The sequence below is a fragment of the Coregonus clupeaformis genome, chromosome 3 (assembly GCF_020615455.1).
Source record: "Coregonus clupeaformis isolate EN_2021a chromosome 3, ASM2061545v1, whole genome shotgun sequence".
Classification (NCBI taxonomy): Eukaryota; Metazoa; Chordata; class Actinopteri; order Salmoniformes; family Salmonidae; genus Coregonus; species Coregonus clupeaformis.
The window spans coordinates 30329825-30349270 of record NC_059194.1 but is presented as its reverse complement, the minus strand read 5'-3'; the positions used below and the strand labels follow the sequence as shown (position 1 = coordinate 30349270).

At 44.5% G+C, this 19446-nt stretch overlaps 2 protein-coding genes across 2 annotated transcripts; one reads left to right on the top strand and one right to left on the bottom strand.

The window, feature by feature from the left end:
* The first annotated feature begins 10289 nt into the window (after positions 1–10289).
* Positions 10290–14776, top strand: LOC121546834 (ADP-ribosylation factor-like protein 3). The gene is made up of 6 exons (XM_041858080.2): positions 10290–10530; positions 11764–11910; positions 13208–13324; positions 13559–13609; positions 13835–14020; positions 14236–14776. Exons 1-6 carry the CDS (start codon positions 10513–10515, stop codon positions 14281–14283), a joined length of 567 nt encoding a protein of 188 aa, XP_041714014.1. The 5' UTR covers positions 10290–10512; the 3' UTR covers positions 14284–14776.
* Positions 14777–15285: 509 nt separating this feature from the next.
* On the bottom strand, positions 15286–15907 carry LOC121546826 (profilin-3). The gene has a single exon (XM_041858072.1). It carries the CDS (start codon positions 15789–15791, stop codon positions 15372–15374), a length of 420 nt encoding a protein of 139 aa, XP_041714006.1. The 5' UTR covers positions 15792–15907; the 3' UTR covers positions 15286–15371.
* Between the last annotated feature and the right edge of the window lie 3539 nt (positions 15908–19446).

The window sequence follows — 19446 nt, the reverse complement described above, 5'->3', positions numbered from 1 at the left end:
CCTCTCCCTCTATCCGCCTCACTCTTCTCTCTCTATCTCTCTCTCCTTTCGCTCTCTCTCACTTAAGGTAGTGTCTGTTCTACCTGTGTTCCTTTGGAGTGTCTGAGGTGTGACATAATCCCCTCACCTGAAGTGTCTGGGAATCACACATCAGATGAGGGTAAACCCTTCACTTTATATATTATCCTGACTTTTTATCTTTCACTTCAGACCATTTCAGTATTCTAGTTTAGTGTTCCTGTGTTAACTTGATCTTTCTTGAAACTCCAACAAACTCTAACTATGGCTGCTCTGAAAATATCCCATTTTTTTTCTATCTCTCCCTCAGCCATCTGTGAGCACCTGTGCTCAAACACTACCCAATGCCTCAATACCACTGGTCAGTATTAATTTAATATCAGTCAGTATACTCACTACCTCCAATACATAGTTGAGTTCTCCATTTTGATATGGTGGTTGTAGAAATGTTAATTGAATATGAGTGTATATATATACACTACCAGTCAAAAGTTTGGACACCTACTCATTCAAGGGTTTTTCTATATTTTCTACTATTTTCTACAATGTAGAAAAATAGTGAAGACATCAAAACTATGAAATAACACATATGGAATCATGTAGTAACCAGAAAATGGTTAAACAAATCAAAATATATTTTATATTTGAGATTCTTCAAATAGCCACCCTTTGCCTTGATGACAGCTTTGCACACTATTGGCATTCTCTCAACCAGCTTCATGTGGTAGTCACCTGGAATGCATTTCCATTAACAGGTGTGCCTTCTTAAAAGTTAATTTGTGGAATTTCTTTCCTTCTTAATGCGTTTGAGCCAATCAGTTGTGTTGTGACTAGGAAGGGGGGGTATACAGAAGATAGCCTATTTGGTAACATACCAAGTCCATATTATGGCAAGAACAGCTCAAATAAGCAAAGAGAAAGGACAGTCCATTATTACTTTAAGACATGAAGGTCAGTCAATACGGAAAATGTCAAGAACTTTGAAACGTTTCTTCAAGTGCAGTCGCAAAAACCATCAAGCACTATGATGAAACTGGCTCTCATGAGGACCGCCACATCAATGGGCAACCCAGAGTTACCTCTGCTGCATAGGATACGTTCATTAGAGTTACCAGCCTCAGAAATTGCAGCCCAAATAAATGCTTCACAGAGTTCAAGTAACAGACACATCTCAACATCAACTGTTCAGAGGGGACTGTGTGAATCAGGCTTTCATGGTCGAATTGCTGCAAAGAAACCACTACTAAAGGACAACAATAATAAGAAGAGACCTGCTTGGGCCAAGAAACACGAGCAATGGACATTAGAGAGAGTACTGTATTTCTGTCTCTCTCTGACCATATGTCTCTGAGATAACATTTAGGAGGAGATGAAGAGGATGTATTGTACAACAGAGACAGGGACTCTGTGCTGTCCTGATTTGTTTCTCTCTGATATTCTCTCCTTCCTTTTTTGCCTCTTTCAGATGTAGAGAATTGCATAAAAGGTATTGTATAGAAAGTGACCTGGTGGAATGAGACAACCAAAAAATCACAAAACTCTGGGCCCTATCTATGACATACAATATCTGTATTTTGTCCAACTCTTTTTAACCCATCTTTAACCTGTCTTCGACTCAACAGATTTTGAAGTGTTTCTGAACACCAGTTATGGGTTCGAAGTGGAGGAGGGTGATGACCTCACAATGGAGTGTGCCCACGACCTACCGGTGAGAGATCACGACCTGCTGGTGTTTGTCTGGCTGAAGGATGGGCTTCCCCTGGAGGGCGAGAACAATAGCACGCTCACCTTGGAGAGGATAGGCATAGATACCCCTTCCAAGGGGAAATACACCTGCACCATCCAGAGTCCCTGTGGCAACTTCACTTCAGATCCAGAAGAACTTGAATTTAAAGGTAGACACACTCGCTGGTCATGTTTGAGACTTGAGAAGTTTATACTCATAACTGGATCAGGCGATGTCAAGGTATTTCTTTTTAGTTACTACTCAGCAAATGAGCCTATTGTGTGAAAGGGACAAAAAAAATCTCCAACCAATTACATGTTCAATAGAATTCCTGAATTGGAATAACACCCTGTGTTACTTCCTCTGTCTCCCACTGGGCTTTCGCTCTGTCTGTCCCTCTGTGCGGTCCCTCTGCCTGTCAGACCTGACAGTGGTGATCATTGTGATCTGTGGTGTGTCTGCTGTGGTGCTGGTCCTGGGCATGGGCCTCAAGATCATGCTGAAGAAGAACTTTGGTGAGTGATTCACAATAAGAGAAACAAGGAATAAAACAACAGTAAATGTGTAACTTTCCATGTGACGTAAGCTCCTTTGCTCTCGATCCATCTCTCTCTCTCTCTCTCTCTCTCTCTCTCTCTCTCTCTCTCTCTCTCTCTCTCTCTCTCTCTCTCTCTCTCTCTCACACTCTATATTTCTCTTTCTCTCTCTACAGTGAAGACCAAGACCAGGATGCAGCAGAATACTCCAAACCTACGGAGCACCGCCACCACAACAGAGTAGGGTTTCATTTTTTTTTTTAAACTACCCATTTTCCTTCCCAAGAAAATTGCAAGCTCTTCCCGGACATCCATGTATTCCCATTCAAACCGGAAATGCTATTTAAAAGCATATAATATCAGCAAAGAAAATCGGATTCACTGTAAATGGAGAAACATACACATGTATCTAATGGTTTCTTGTTCTTTTTGTTGCAATTTAAAGGTCCAATGCAGCCATTTTTATCTCAATATCAAATCAGTTCTGGGTAAGAATTAAGTACCTTACTGTGATTACTTTCAATTAAAATGGTCAAAAAGAAACAAAAATAGCTTCTTAGCAAAGAGGAATTTTGCTAGGACTGTCTTGGAGTGGTATGAGTTGTGAGGGGAAAATGGAAAATTTGCTGTTATTGGTGATGTCACCAGGCAGGCCAAAACTCCATCCCTAAAAAACTGGCTGAAATTTCACGTGGTCCTTTGAAACAGCTCTTACACTAAAAGGGAATTATCATAATTTTCACAAATTCACAGTATTATTCCAACCTCTTGGTGTGGAAATATATTTAAAACACAGGAAAATCACGTTTTTGACAGCACTGGGCCTTCAATCAACATAAAGTTCTCTCAAAGTCACCACACTATTTTGTTGATATTGTCTACTTTTAATGTAGGTCTATGAAGCACTGTTGGCCAACTGGTAAAATGTTGTTACAGCCTAGTGAAAATTATGTTAACACTTTATTTGACACCCAGCCTCATAACACGTTATGTCACGGTCATAAACATGTCAAAATATATCATAATAGCTGACATGACTTGTCATACCCTGTTATAATATGGTCATAACACTGTCATGACACATATATTTAGACCTGTTGTGACATATATTGCGTTATTTTATGGCTGGTTATGACACCTACAAAAGAGTGTCAAAACCCACAAAATCTACCACACAAGGCAAAACATTCCATTGCACCATAGCCTACATGTCAACAGTATGTTTATGTTATATTTTTGTTGTTGAAATAGACCATATTAAGTTATCATTATAATTACACACACATTGATGTCAAGACATACACCTACCCCAATGCTCTGTTGTTGATGACTGGGATGAATGCAGGAGCAGATTTCAGGAACAGGACACGACACCCTCTTTTTGACTGATGATATAAGGGCATGTACGTGATAGGCCTATCTGGCTTATCTTTGATATTTGGTATTTATTAGGATCCCCATTAGCCACTGCAAAAGCAGCAGCTACTCTTCCTGGGATCCACATGAAACATGACATAATACATAGTACAGAACATTATTAGTCAAGGACTTAACTACATACATTTTAAACATCACACATAGCCTACATATCAGTACATACACACAATATCTAGGTCTAATACATAATACGGTGCAAATTACATTACAACATATATAAAATGGCTGTGTCTCTTCACAGTACCCTTTGTGTAGTAAGGTGTTCTTTTATCTGTTTTTTTTTAATCAGTTTTTATTGCTAGCTTGAGCTATATGATTAAGATGGTCATAATGCTTCTTGACAGAGTCATACATTATTATTATTATTTAATTTTTTTAAGGGGGTATATCAGCTTTAATACTGCAGATAGATTGTAGCTTCCATCAATGTAATTGTCTGCATCATTTCCAATACCCCATATACATTTTTTTTTTTAAATATAAAGTGTATTTTCTTAGTCCAAGTAAAGTGACACAGGATGGTCATAATATAAGTTATTTAAAATATTATGAAAAAAACATGACTGTAACAAATTCATTATAACAAAAACAAACAACAAACAAACTTTCAAATGAAAGGAAACTTCTTGGCAGGGAAAAAACTAATTTGAATAAATTTGTGTTTTAACATTTACATTTACATTTTAGTCATTTAGCAGACGCTCTTATCCAGAGCGACTTACAGTTAGTGAATACATATATATATATATATGATTATTTTTTATACTGGCCCCCCGTGGGAAACGAACCCACAACCCTGGCGTTGCAAACGCCATGCTCTATCAACTGAGCTACATCCCTGCCGGCCATTCCCTCCCCTACCCTGGACGACGCTGGGTCAATTGTGCGCCGCCCATGAGTCTCCCGGTCGCTGCCGGCTGCGACAGAGCCTGGATTCGAACCAGGATCTCTAGTGGCACAGTTAGCACTGCGATGCAGTGCCTTAGACCACTGCGACACTCAGGAGTATGACACTTGGTGTCATAACCAGCCATATAATAACGCAATATATGTCACAACAGCTGTAAATATATGGATCATGACAGTGTTATGACCTCATTATGACAAGTAATGACAAGTTATGTCAGCTGTTATGACATATTATGACATGGTTATGTCCGTGTCATAACGTGTTATGACACTGGGTGTCAAGTAAAGTGTTACCAAAATTGCATTAGTCTTAGCCTACCTTTGACTGAAAGATGTCAGCCAGCTTTTTGGGACGGTTGTGGCTGTTTGCACTTTATGATACCTTTGGCACAACATATCCAATTCTCCGCTAAACAAACAAGGATTCAGAACCATGGATAGCAAACAAAAATTTCCTTGAGCGCTTTTGTGGACACAATGTAGAGTTATCAGCTGTTTTGTGAGTACCCACAATTTATATTTTCAGCCTCTGCCAGTGCCACACAGCTAATTCGAAGATTAGCCCTATAAATAATATGCCAAATTCATGATATTAGGCTAATAATAAACATTTACATTTGGATATTGTCTTTTGTATGTAATGAATGTGGCCGAAATTACTTTAACTGGGTCAATGTGTCGCGTGTAGCCTACACATGTTAGTCAGCATTTACATTTATAGAAGCCATGCAAGTAAGTGATGTTTTCTATTGGGGACTTTACAGTATTTTCAGTAGCCTAAACATGGTAGGCTAGCTAGCATTGTGGTGACTTGTCAATGTAGCCTATGAATCAAGCCAGATTGCAGCTATTCGCACGTGCATATTTTGTATTTTTGCATTAGTGCGGCATAAAAGTTATATATTATTGGTCCCGAGTTCCCCTTTTGAGCTTGGTCGGGAAATCTCATGATATTGGTTACCGGTATTAAACCCTACAACAGAGGTATTTGGCTACGGACCAGGCCCAGAGAAACATACATACCCATTCAGTTTTCACTTGTTTATGCATCTGTATCTGCGCATGTAGTAGACTGTACCTTGAGCCAAAAAGTCCTCAAACGAACCTGGATATTTATATCTGTTTGTCCCATTCCAGACTTTCAAAGTACTTTAAAAAAGGAATAACAATGTTTATTTTCTTGTAAATGTATTAAATTCCAGAATAGTTTATTTTCACCATCCACAACGATCTCTAATATGTGTGTTTGTTCCATCACTGTAGTATGGACTGTGAGAAATTGCATTCCATTTAATAAATAAGTAAAGATTTGGAAAGATGACTATCAGAGTTTTCTAAGTAAGTGTGTCTGTGTGTGTGTGTGTGTGTGTGTGTGTGTGTGTGTGTGTGTGTATGTGTGTGTGTGTGTGTGTGTGTATAAGAGGCCAGGCCTGTCATGAGCCCTCTCACTCCACCGGGTTACCACCTTAATTGGTTTCCACTATCTTCCACTCTGCTCACCTCCCTCTCTCTACTCAGCCTAACTAGCTCCACCTGTCCCTGCTCTGCTCGGCTCTAATTACTCTGCCAGCTGCGCTGCATTACCCACTAACCTCTCCCAGTATTTTAGGCCCTGTCTTTCAGCTCTCCGGTGTCAGATCGTCTGCAAAGCTCACACCCGGAACCTGTTTGCTCGCGCTTCTGGCTCACCCTGGTTTTGTGACCCCCGGACCTGCCTGGTTTTTGGATACTCTTCTGCCTCAGGAGATCCAGACCTGCTTCTGCCATTACGACTCCTGACTACTCTTCAATCCCGGTAACTCTGACCAGCCTTCTGCCTTGCTACTACGTATTTTGGATTTCCCTTGAACTGTACTGCTGCCTGGTTTCATTTCGCCCCGTTGTGTCTGTGTTTCCTCCCCCAGGACTTCTGGACCACCAACCACCGGGCGTCATCGGACGTTATCGCTGCCACTGGGGGAGGCACAGACCCAGCACATCGGACGGGATAACCCCTGGAGCCTTCACTCACTCCCTACATCCCTTTCCCCTTAAGTTTAAATAAACTTTCTGGTGTGACGCAATTGTGGTCCTCTTGTCGTCTGTCTGAACCGTGACAGTACGATCTGACCATCATGGACTCAGCGCACACTTCCCCGACATGGAAACCGAAGAGCCTGAGCAACCCACCGCCATGCTACGCCTGGAACACACTGAGAGAGAGCTAGGCCGCATGAGCGGGCGTCATCTCCTCTCTGCTTCAGGTCGGCCACCAACAGCATCAGCAGTTCCAGCAGCACCAGCAGCAGTCCCAGCAGCAGCAACAACAACTCGCCATGATCATTCAACTCCTCACCAACCTGACCCCAGCCAGTCTGCCCACCAGCCCTGCCCCCGGAGTTACCTGCCCCGGTCATTGCAGCCGCTGCTCCGGGAACCCAAGATTGGAAACCCCGAGCGGTTCAACGGGCGATTCAACCCAGGTCCGGCCATTCCTGACTAGCTGCCGACTTCAGTTCTCCTTGCAGCCAAGGACCTTCGCCACGGAGGGGGCTAAAGTTGGGTATGCCATCACTCACCTGACGGGCCGGGCTCGACTCTGGGGAACAGCAGAGTTCGAACGTCAAACCCCCGCATGTGCAACCTTCGACCTGTTTGCTGAGGAGATGCTGGAAGGTGTTTGACCTGGATTCCCCCAACCGCAGAGGCGTCTCGTGAACTGTTCAGTATTCGACAAGGCAGACGATACAGTCGCAGACCATTCCATCGACTTCCGAACCCTGGCTAGACGAAGTTCTTGGAACACACCATCGTTGGTGGACGCGTTCTTCCATAGTTTGGCTGACTATATCAAGGGGACGAGTTGGTCTCCCATGAACTGCCTTCCACTCTTGATGAAGCCATCGCACTGACTGTCAGGATCGACAGAGGGATACAGACCCGTCGTCGTGAGAGGGGGCGCCAAGGTCCACCTACTACCGGCATTCGGAGAGATCCGACTGGGCTCCTGTCATCTACTGCCACTCACCCAGGTCAGCTTGATCAGTCTGAGCCTATGGAGATTGGGCGAGCCTCTCTCACTCCTGCAGAGCGCCAGCGACAGCTCACCTCAAACCTCTGTCTCTATTGTGGAGGTGACGGACATCGTGTGGTAACCTGCCCTTTAAAGGGCCGAAGCTCACCCGGGCATAGGGGAGTCCGGTTGAGTTCAATGACCATCCAGTCCTCCGACCGCAAAACCCCTGCTGCAAGTTCACCTCCGCCTCTCTGACTCAACTCACACCCTGGCTGCTCTGGTGGATTCTGGCGCGAAGCCAACATAATGGACATCAAGCTGGCACGCCAACTGGGACTGGAGAACCTCCGTTTGACACCTCCTATTCCTGCCCGGGCACTGGACGGACACTTCTCGGATCGGTCACTCATGTCACGGCCCCGGTCTCGATGGGTCTGTCCGGAAACCATCAAGAAACTATCCAGTTTCACCTGCTCCCCTCTCCAGGCCAACCCTCATCCTGGGTTACCCATGGCTCCGCCCGGCACAACCCTCAGCTCGACTGGGTGACCGGGGGTGATCAGGGAGTGGGGAGAGGACTGCCACCGAACCTGCCTGCTTGCCGCGCACTGCACCCTCGGCCAGTACCTACTAACTCCGCTCTGACCCTCCAAGGACCCTGTGTCGATTCTGCCAAGTCCCTGCATCGTTGCAGCTCTGACCTGGGCTGTTGAGGAACAGGTGCTGGGAGGCTCTCCGTAACCAGCCAGGTCCCAGCACTTGCCCAGCTGACCGCCTTTTTGTCCCCGAAGACCTGAGGTCCCAGGTCGTTCAGTGGGGACATGACTCCCGCCTAGCTTGTCACCCTGGCTCCACCCGCACCCACAACCTGCTCGCCCAGAGGTTCTGGTGGCCCTCTCTGAGGAAGGATGTACGGGAGTCGTCCAAGCCTGCCCCATCTGCAACCAACACAAGTCGTCCTGCCAGCCCCCAGCCGGATTGCTGCAGCCCCTGCCTGTGCCCAGGAGTCCGCTGGTCCCTGCTGCGCCTTGTCCTCCTCCTCCACGGCTCAGTCGATGGTGGTCTGGTTACACCGTCCGCCGCCTGCTTCGGTCCAGACGGAGGGGTAGGGGTCTCCAGTACCTCATTGACTGGGAGGGCTATGGACCTGAGGAAAGGACCTGGGTGCCAGCTAGTCGGATTGTGGATAGGACTCTCATCACCGCTTTCCATGCGGCATCCTGATCAACCTGCAATCCGTAGGGCCGCCCCAGAGGGTCCCTAACCGTCCGGCCCGCTCGGCTTCCTGTCCTGTGCCGATCCTGTCTCCGGACCTGTCCCATCTCCCGACCACGGCCCTCCGGCTTCCTCCGAGGATGAGGGACGTTCACTCGGACCGTTCGGAGGGAGTTCCTAGCCCTCCTCCGGCTCCCTCCTCCCGCCCGGCGTGGTGTTGCTCTTGGGACTTCTGGGGCCGTCCCTTGGGGGTTCTGTCATGAGCCCTCTCACTCCACCGGGTTACCACCTTAATTGGTTTCACTATCTTCCACTCTGCTCACCTCCCTCTCTCTACTCAGCCTAACTAGCTCCACCTGTCCCTGCTCTGCTCGGCTCTAATTACTCTGCCAGCTGCGCTGCATTACCCACTAACCTCTCCCAGTATTTTAGGCCCTGTCTTTCAGCTCTCCGGTGTCAGATCGTCTGCAAAGCTCACACCCCGGAACCTGTTTGCTCGCGCTTCTGGCTCACCTGGTTTTGTGACCCCGGACCTGCCTGGTTTTTGGATACTCTTCTGCCTCAGGAGATCCAGACCTGCTTCTGCCATTACGACTCCTGACTACTCTTCAATCCCGGTAACTCTGACCAGCCTTCTGCCTTGCTACTACGTATTTTGGATTTCCCTTGAACTGTACTGCTGCCTGGTTTCATTTGCCCCCGTTGTGTCTGTGTTTCCTCCCCCAGGACTTCTGGACCACCAACCACCGGCGTCATCGGACGCATCGCTGCCACTGGGGGAGGCACAGACCCAGCACATCGGACGGGATAACCCCTGGAGCCTTCACTCACTCCCTCTCCCTTTCCCCTTAAGTTTAAATAAACTTTCTGGTGGGGAGCAATGGGGGCCCTCTGGGTGTCTGTCGGAGTCGTGAAAGGCCAGGGTGGCTCTATTGTGTAACCAGGCGACAGGCTCTTAGAAACCAGATTAGCCACTCCTACTGCACAGCGTCTCCATTCAGTGGAGTAAAAGCACCAGGAAATGCTGTAATCCTCGCTCGGGCCTACTCCATGTAATCCTACTGCCTGAATAAAGGGACACTGTGTGTGCTCTCTTTATTTATATGGGTGTTGGTGTGAGTGTGTATACTGTATGTGTTTGTGTGCGGGAACAGAGGGAACAGTGGGTTTGTGTTTGCAGTACCATATGGTAGTGTCAGGCTTAATTTCGAAATGTGTGTGTGGTGTTATGTGTGTGTGTGTGTGTGTGTGTGTGTGTGATGGAGTGTCAGTAAGGCTGTTTCTTCAGTTTCCTTACTAGCAGGTGGCTCAGAGATAATCCAAGTAAAGCTCCAAGTGGGGATGGAGGGATGGACGGAGGGAGGGAGGGAGAGGGGGTTGAGGGTGACTGTGGACAGAAGACGAGGGCTAATTCTGGTCTCATAATCCTAGTCCCAACCCCCTCTCCCTCTTTGACTTTTCTTCTTCGCCTACCCAACAGTTGTGAGCAAGCTAACGTAGGGAGACAACACTCAGTCATACACACAGGTTTTTTTAAGAGGAAGAGGTAAAAGCAGGTACCTTGTTTTCACCCTAACTAACAGGTGACCTGTCCTGGATAGCAGTTAGCGTACCTGTTGGGTTTAGCAGAGAATGTAGCTGCAGCCTTTTGGCTACACCACACAACACACGCCACCATGGGAGAAGCTACAAAGGTATGTGGCTTAATATGGAGGCTTCTATGGCTCATCATGTGTTTGTGTGACCGATGGGAAATAATTGGAGTCTTCACTTGATAGGAGTGAGCTCCACAAGTTATTTTTTAAAGAATGTTTTATCTCATCTGTATGTACAACTCAACAAATTGGGCTCTGGTTGGTAAAAATGTCACTGGTTGAATAAGTGGAACCTTAACTGTACATTTCATTGTATATGTAATGTTACAAGTAAAAGCGCTGGTTGTCAGGAAATAATCTCTTACTAGTAATATTGGTAAACATTCTTTGTGTGTGGTTGTCCTTGTTGTGTATGTTTTTTTATATGTGCATATTTGTGATATTCTTTTCAGTAGTCAGAGAGTGTGTTTGTGCAACATGCATTAATCTTATTATATTAATCAGTAGGCTATTACATGAATGAGGCCGAAATAAACGCTACTGCTTTTCTAAATGAAGTGGCAGATTAAAGCTTACACAAGAGAGATAGGGAAAGAGAGGGACGAAGAGAGAGAGAGAGAGACATTGTGAGAGCAAGCAAGAGGGATAGATAGAAAGGGAGGGCGAGAAAGGGTCATCGTGTCATCGTGCTGTAAGTCAACTGTTTCAAAGAGACAAGGCTTTGACAACATGCCCTCGTTTCTTAGGTCAGGGGCTTACTAAGGTTCTAAACATAAAGTTAGTGTGTGTCATAACAAGGTGTTTATTATACTGTACCCTACTGGGAAATAACTGTGCAATTTGGTTTCTGTTGGTTGGCTCATAAACCACACAGCATGTCATTAAGTGAATGGAAATGATCTGAATGGAAATGAGGCAAGTCATTCCCTCCATCCATACTTCCTGTTTTCTCTCTCTGATGATTATGTAAATGATGTGGGACATAATCTACTTGGGGCCACTAGAAAGGGGGCTACTAGGGCCTACCCATGAGATCAGAATGGACCTACCTACACTCTGGGCACAAAACCTGTGGCTGGAAGCTTTTGTCATCAGCTACCAATCAGATGGATGGATGGATGGATGGATGCATGCATACCTTTCATTCAACACCTTGAAATTGATTTGATCACATTATAGTAAATAGTAACTTTTCCAAGCTTATAGCTTCACTATAGGCCTGATGACCATAGTCAAGTGTGTTGGGATTGTTATGTTATGGTAAATGAACTATCGTGTCAAGCAGTAATAAAATGGACGGAATTTTACTGAATTGTAATATGTCTTCCTCAGGGCTTGCTCTCGGTCCTTCAGAAGTTGAAGGGGACCACAGAGAGTGTGGAGCTGAGGATAGTTTTACTGGGTCTGGATAATGCAGGCAAGACCACCCTACTGAAGAGCCTCGCCTCAGAAGATATCAACACTATCACACCCACACAGGTCAGAGGGCATCACACACAGACATACACACAGACATACAATACACACACAACTATGTCTTACTATACTTGTGAGGACTTTCTGGGGACCAAACATTTATTCCCATTCAAAATCCAATTTTCCCTAACCCTAACCATAACCTTAACCCTAATTCTAACCCTAACCCTAAACCTAACCCCTAAGCCTAAAATAGCCTTTTTACAAGTGAGGAGCAGTAAAATGTCCTCACTTCTCTGAATTTTTGTTGGTTTACTATTCTTGTGAGGACTCTGCTACTCACAAGTATAGTAAAACGTGTACACACACACACATACACTCTCTCTCCCTCTCTCTCGCTCTCTCGCTCTCTCGCTCTCTCGCTCTCACAGCATGTAAGACACCATCACATTCACACCTATACATAGCTATAGTATTACACCACACTTGCACCTGACTTTTCCTACTAGCACTGACTTTGCTGATAGCTTCTTTATTGAGGAAAAATGTAACTACTATGTGGTTGTCTCACTTAGCTATCTTAAGATGAATGTATTACCTGTAAGTCGCTCTGGATAAGAGTGTCTGCTAAATGACTCAAATGTAATGTAAATGTACTATCAACAATCAGGTGAAGGAACATAACATCACGTCACCCTGACACAGACAAAACAAAATGACTCCAATGTAGACGTAGCCGTAACCTCTGGGTTAGGGTTGCAAAATTCTGGGAACTTTCAATAAATTCCCTGGTTTTCCAGAAATCCTGGTTGGAGGACTCTGGATGTCCCTCCTGACTCCAGCAATCCTCCAACCGGGATTTTGAGAAAACCAGGGAATTTATTGAAAGTTCCCGGAATTTTGCAACCTTATTCAGGGTTAGAAATAAGGTAAAGGAAAGGTGAAAGGGCAGGGCGGACTTCAGTGAGAAAGCAGGATGGTAAGGATTGGCTCAGCAAGTAGCATGCAGGTAGCATGAGGCTGAGGCCTATCTCTACTGAGGGATCATGTTGTTACACAACCTCTCACTGCTGAGCCAGATAGAGACAGTGTTATGAAAAAGGCTGCGGCCCATGTCAGGACAACACTTCCTCTTAGACATGAAAAGCACAACCCTGGTTGAGCAAAGTTGTTGTTGTTGTCCCATGTTCATAGGAATATGTTTAACTGTAAGTCTTAAGTGTCATTCAGATTTTTTTGGTTGAGATCACAGTGATGAATGGTGGGCTTGACTTGACTTTATTTAATCATTTTAGCTGCTGGCTCTCTAATGAAATGCCCTGACATAGAGTACTAACCCATGGTTTGTGTTTGACACCAGGGCTTTAACATTAAGAGTGTGGCTTCACATGGCATGAAGCTGAATGTATGGGATATCGGAGGACAGAGGAAGATCCGTCCCTTCTGGAAGAAATACCTTGAAAATACAGATTTACTGGTGAGCACCTAACAGGGTCATTCAGATCCGCTGCATTCTGTCATATGATATGTTTAGATCCATAGTAGCTCATTAAGGTAAGGAGAACAACTATGCCCAACAATCCTATGATATGAATGTTGTGGGCCTAGAGGATGATATTGCATGTAGTAAATATGGCAAAATAATACTTTTGACAACTATATGGATCCTGGATCTTTTAGATGTTTATAGTTCATTATTTTCGATTTCCAGATCTATGTCATAGACAGTGCAGACAAGAAGCGGTTTGAGGAGACGGGACTGGTAAGGATGGCACACCTCAGATCTGTCTGTAATAGCTATCTAGCAGATGTGATCTGTATCTGTGCGTTGAGTTCTCTCTCTCTCTCTCTCTCTCTCTCTCTCTCTCTCTCTCTCTCTCTCTCTCTCTCTCTCTCTCTCTCTCTCTCTCTCTCTCTCTCTCTCTCTCTCTCTCTCTCTCTCTCTCTCTCTCTCTCTCTCTCTCTCTCTCTCTCTCTCTCTCTTTAGGAGCTGGAAGAACTGATCGATGAGGAGAACTTAAAGGGTGTGCCAGTGCTCATCTTTGCCAATAAGCAGGACCTGGCCACGGCCTCGCCCGCCAGTGAGATCGCTGAGGGACTCAACCTGCACACGTACCGGGACCGCCAGTGGCAGATCCAGGCCTGCTCAGCAGTGTCCGGGGAGGGAGTACAGGTCAGTACTGTTAAACTGGAATTAGACCAAATGATTGACTGGTTGAGGTGCACTTTAGTTAGAATCAGGAAATCAATACATTCTTCCTGATGGTTTAGGTAGCACTAATCAGAATGGCCTAAAACACCTGAACATGTACCAAAATGTCCTTGTTGATGAGATTTGAATTTGACCCTATTTTCCTCCTCACTCTGCTCCATTTTCGATCACCCCAGGATGGCATGAACTGGATTTGCAACAACATTGTAAATAAGAAGAAATAAACTACCAGCCCTACTGTACCAATCCTCCTTTTTACCAGAGAGAAACATACCCACCTCTTGAATTTTTACACTGTCTGGTTATTTTATTACTGCAATGTGTATGTGAGATACCTTATTTTAAATGGTGCTCCAATGAAAGAATAATATTGGCCCTAGAAATTGAAGGAATGTTTTGTTTTTTATATTTACAAATATGCCCTATGTGAATATGTTGTAATAAAATGATCTAATTTAATTAAATTAGCATTATGTCCATATCCTGTAATTTATGTTTTACCCCGTATCTGGAAGCTTCCAATGGCAAGTCTCTGTGTTTTCTTATTTATAATATTTAAAAAATGAGAGAATTGACATAAACATATAGTCATATTGTTTGAGTCAGTCAGTCAGTTCGGTAAACACCAGAGTAGGTTATGTGTAAAGTATCTGTGTAATGTAAAAGTATTTGTGTTTTGAGATTTTGAGATTTTTTACATTAAAAGTGTTAGTCATATTTGCTTCTCAGTCTGTTTGGTTTTAAACCCTCGGTCAAGTGGTAAAAGCATCAAAATCATATTCATATCATATTCTGCTCATGGAACACCTCCGTTTTTAAAGGCCCAGTGCAGTCAAAAGCATGATTTCCCTGTGTTTAATATTTCCCACACTATGACGTTGGAATAATACTGTGAAATTGTTCGAATTATGATAACACCATTTTAGTGTAAGAACTGCTTGAAAAGACCGCCTGAAATTTCATCCTGTTTTGGTGGGATGGAGTTTTGGCCTGCCTGGTGAAGAACGGGTTCTTCGAATAACTTATAGGGGTTCCCCCACAGTTTCAATTTGAAGAACCCCTAAAGGATACTCCAGGAACCTTTTCTTTTTAGAGTGTAGCTAAATTCTTGCTTTGCTAAGAAGCTATTTTTGTTTCTTTTTGACCATTTTAATCGAAAACAATCAAAGTAAGGTATTAAATTGTTACCCAGAAATGATTTGATATTGCGATAAAAACGGCTGCGTTGGACCTTTAATGAAGGATATTTTGAAGGCAGGAAAATCCATCCACTGCCCCCTGATATACTGGTCCAGTATTTGGATGGAGGTCATCACACACCCCTCTCATGGAGGTACTTGGCCATGTCACACACCTTCTTGTTGACTATCCCGCCATGCACCCCTCGTTTGCCCATCACAAACACCAGAGCCTTGGTCATCATGGCAACCGTGAGAGCCAAACTCTCGCTGCCTTTGGTCCGGAGGTCAATGAATAGGATCTCTGTCTCAGGGCCTGTCATGTGGTCTCGTATCACTGCCACCTTCCGACCTCCAACGGTGACCCCCTCCTGCAGGAGACTTCCTCTGTCTTTGCCCACCAGAGCCTCCACTTCCTGTGGGCAGATGGCAGCCAGGACACCCCCAGGCTTGGAGGCCCACACGGCCTTGTTGTCGTACAGGCCAACGATGGCTACGTCCTCCACAAACTTCTCCTTCAGAGTGGCTTTAATATAGTCCCTCCACTCTGCCATCTTTGTTCAATCAAGCAGCAGACAGATGGATTGTTTGCTGACAGTTGTTTTGACTGTTCAGCTGTATTTGGCTTTGTCGTGTTGACCAGCTACACTAAGTACAAAGCAAAGCTTGATTGCTAGCAAAACGGCTAATTCTGTGTTACCATAGCAATAGAATCTTTTGATCAAGGAATTTCCATAGCAACCTGTATGCAGATCAAAGCCTACAGCTAACGAAAGATGCTGTGGCTGACTAATATCTATTTCTGCAACAACAACATCATCCTTGGCCAACAGATAGCATTATTGGAGAGGATGAAAATAAAGTCATGCTATCAGAACCTGTGATTTGAACCATTGATATGCAGGGAGAGACTTTGGTTGTGACACATAATCACAAACTGAACCATCACAAGATTAGCCTCTTAAATCACGCATGAAGCTTGGCTAGCCTTCATGGTGATGACTCTGTAGGAGATGAGTCAATACAAAAATATCTTAACACCTTTTCCCTACCCTACACAGTCCTCTAGTCTAAGCCTCATCCCATATCAATTGATTGAACAGTCCATTCTACTATATGAACGTGGGTTTGACTTAATTGGAAGGGAAATGGGTAGAACTTTATTTCCAGTCTGTCTTCTCCAAATTTAGGTGATTGTGTCGGCAGGATGATTTTTCCCAACATGTGTTCGAATGGTGGTGATGTCACGCCGCTTAGCGAGGAATGGCTGTCATGGTAACCTTCCCTGTTGGCCCCTTCACTTCATCTGCCTCCTTCTTTCTATCCCCCATCCCCATCCCCACCTCCCCTTATCTTATTTTTCATCTTTCTTTTTCTTTTTTTGCTCCACACATGAAAACAAAACAGTACTAGCCTCCCACACAAAGAGATTGGACTCCTCTGCAGACGAGCCCATGATGTGAAGTGGACATGCTGGTAAGAACAGAGGGAGACAGAGAGAGAGATAATTATTGTGAATGTAAGGGCGTGTCTTTTCTCTGTCCATTGAGAAAAGTGAATCCCCCCTGCTAGAGGAGAGAGATGGCAGAGTGCATCAGGTACTTCAGGGATTCTTGTTTTATGTCTGCTTCTATATTTAGGGCTGGATTCAATCTGTATCACGGAAGGTCCGCGTGAAAATGTAAAGGTAATTACGATTGAGCCGACATATGCAGCATTTACCGTGAATACAGTTTCCGCGAAAGCAGGAGCATTGCCTTTACATTTAAATTGAGCTATAACGCGGATCTTTCGCGATACTCCTGCGACACAGAGTGAATCCAGCCCTTAGTCCAGATATAGTGTGCAGTACAGTACTTTTCCACAGTTCACACCTGTTGCTGATTCTGAATTGCATTAGAGATCTTTCTAAAAATGGATGGCATTGATATTTGCTCATCATCGTCATCTGTTGTAGAACATTAAAGAGGTAGAAGGGATGAGCCTCCTGTAGCTCAGTTGGTAGAGCATGGTGCTTGCAACGCCAAGGTTGTGGGTTTGATTCCCACGGGGGGCCAGTATGAAACATTTATGCACTCACTAACTGTAAGTCACTCTGGATAAGAGTGTCTGTAAAATGTAAATGTAATGAGTGTGGCTCAACAGGCTGAAGCGCTAACTGTTGAGATGTTTGAAGCCACAGATGCATGTAGAATAGCAAACACTCTCTCCCTCAGGTGGCAATAGCTGCGTTATCATTGACACTGTAACTCTGACAGCCAAGACACACTGTTCAAATGAAGTGCTTTGTAACACCAAAACGAGTGGCAACTGAGCTGCCACCAACGCAAAGGAGACTAAACTTTGCTGGAGTATAGAAACATCATCCTGAGATGTTTTGAAACATTACATGGTGTGTTGTAACACCACTTAATCAAGTGTTCTGCAACACCTTGCCAGGGACTGGGAGCACTACCAGAAAAGGTTGAAAACACTATTTTAATGTTTCGAGTTCTGTTTACGGCAGAATTAGGTACCTTCACTTTCGGTGTCGTTTCCTTTCTCTAAAGCTTCTAAACACTATGATGGTGTTTCACATCCTGTCTAGTGCAGAATTAGATCACTTCTTCAGGAGTATTTTCATATTTAACACTGATTTATGTATCTGATCATTTGCCAGTTTAACCCGTTTTGGCAGGCATTGTTGAGCACAGTGCTCAATCCACCATCAGATATTTTATAGCCAGCATTGCAGGATCCTGTATTTGCCTCTACCATTAAAAGTTGGATATGTGGGAATGGGTCATCTCATCATTGAACGTCATTTTGCCTGACTGTTTTGATATCCATTCAACATGATCCATTACACCTCATGACAACCCACTGGGCTCATCACATCATTTCAACATGGATAATTGGGTAATATTTGGTTGAGACGTTGATCAATGAGATTACAACTTAAATTCACCAACTCAAAAAGACACCCAAAAGTTAATTGAATGTCCAATGTGTTATCACTATCAACCATCTAAAAGCAAAACCAAATTCCAATGATTTTTGGTTTAGTTGTCACGCAAATGTCTTCTCACTGTGCTTTCAACCATTTAAAAGCTAATCAAAGTTGAAATGGGAATACAATTTCAGATATTTAGTTTCTTTATACAACAGATTCATGTTTGATCACTGTGTTTCATCAAATAGCAGAACCAAATGTCCTGAATTGCAGTTGAAATTACATTCAAAGTACATTGGTGCAAGTGATCAATGCCATTTGAGATTCAGCTCAGACGTGAATCCAACATATCAATTATTAATTTGTATACAAACTGAATTAAAGCCAGATTAAGTCAGTGGCACAGATGAAACTATCCAAGCAGAAGATGCATTTCCTTCAAATGTTGATATTTGGTTGCGTTGACAACCAAACACAATTCAATATTACTAAATATCATTACAATTTAAATCAACCAGAGCTTGAAACCCTAGGCCTATGTAGGCCTATGGTGTACTTTTAGTTGAATCCTGGGTTGAATTGAAACAATGGCTGTTTTTTTACTTTGCAAATGCTATATAGGCCTTAATAGCATCATTAATGATATATGCATGATAAAGAATGGCCATATTTCATTTGCTCTGTTAAACCTACCCTTTGGAATGACTTTGACAGCAACAGTGAATCCATTTCGTTTTTAATTGGAGATATCTCAAACTGTCACGACTTCCGCCGAGGCTGAGTTGTATTTCTCCAGCATCAGGCCGGCGACCCGGGAGCGGGAAAAGGTATCCCGTCCTCGTTTCCTGCCTTTGTGGGAGAGCCCTGGAGTGGGCCAACGTGGTGTGGAACGAGGGAGGTACCGCATTGGAGGACTACGGGGAGTTTGCTCGCCTCTTTCGGGCCGGTTTTGATCACCCGTCTGAGGGTCGAGAGGCGGGCGAACGACTGGTTAATCTGAGGCAGGGGACGAGGACCGCTCAGGACTACGCGCTGGAGTTCCGGACGCTGGCAGCGGGTTCCGGGTGGAACGAGCGGGCCCTGATCGGCCATTTCCGGTGCCACCTAAGGGAGGACGTCCGACGGGAGCTAGCCTGTCGGGATGCCATGCTATTGTTCTCCCAACTGGTGGACATGGCCATCCGGCTGGACAATCTGCTAGTAGCCAGAGGACATCCTGGTAGGGGTCTGCCCGTTCCCACTCCGGACGTCTCTGACCCCGAGCAGATGGAGTGGGG

What these genes read in the sequence shown, in the direction of transcription:
- LOC121546834 (XM_041858080.2), top strand. An exon ending in ACACTATCACACCCACACAG is followed by an intron (nt 11,911 to 13,207) that starts GTCAGAGGGCAT and finishes GTTTGACACCAG; the next exon opens with GGCTTTAACATTAAGAGTGT. An exon ending in GGTTTGAGGAGACGGGACTG is followed by an intron (nt 13,610 to 13,834) that starts GTAAGGATGGCA and finishes CTCTCTCTTTAG; the next exon opens with GAGCTGGAAGAACTGATCGA.
- LOC121546826 (XM_041858072.1), bottom strand. Translation starts at nt 15,791, where the DNA reads ATGGCAGAGTGGAGGGACTATATTAAAGCCACTCTGAAGGAGAAGTTT.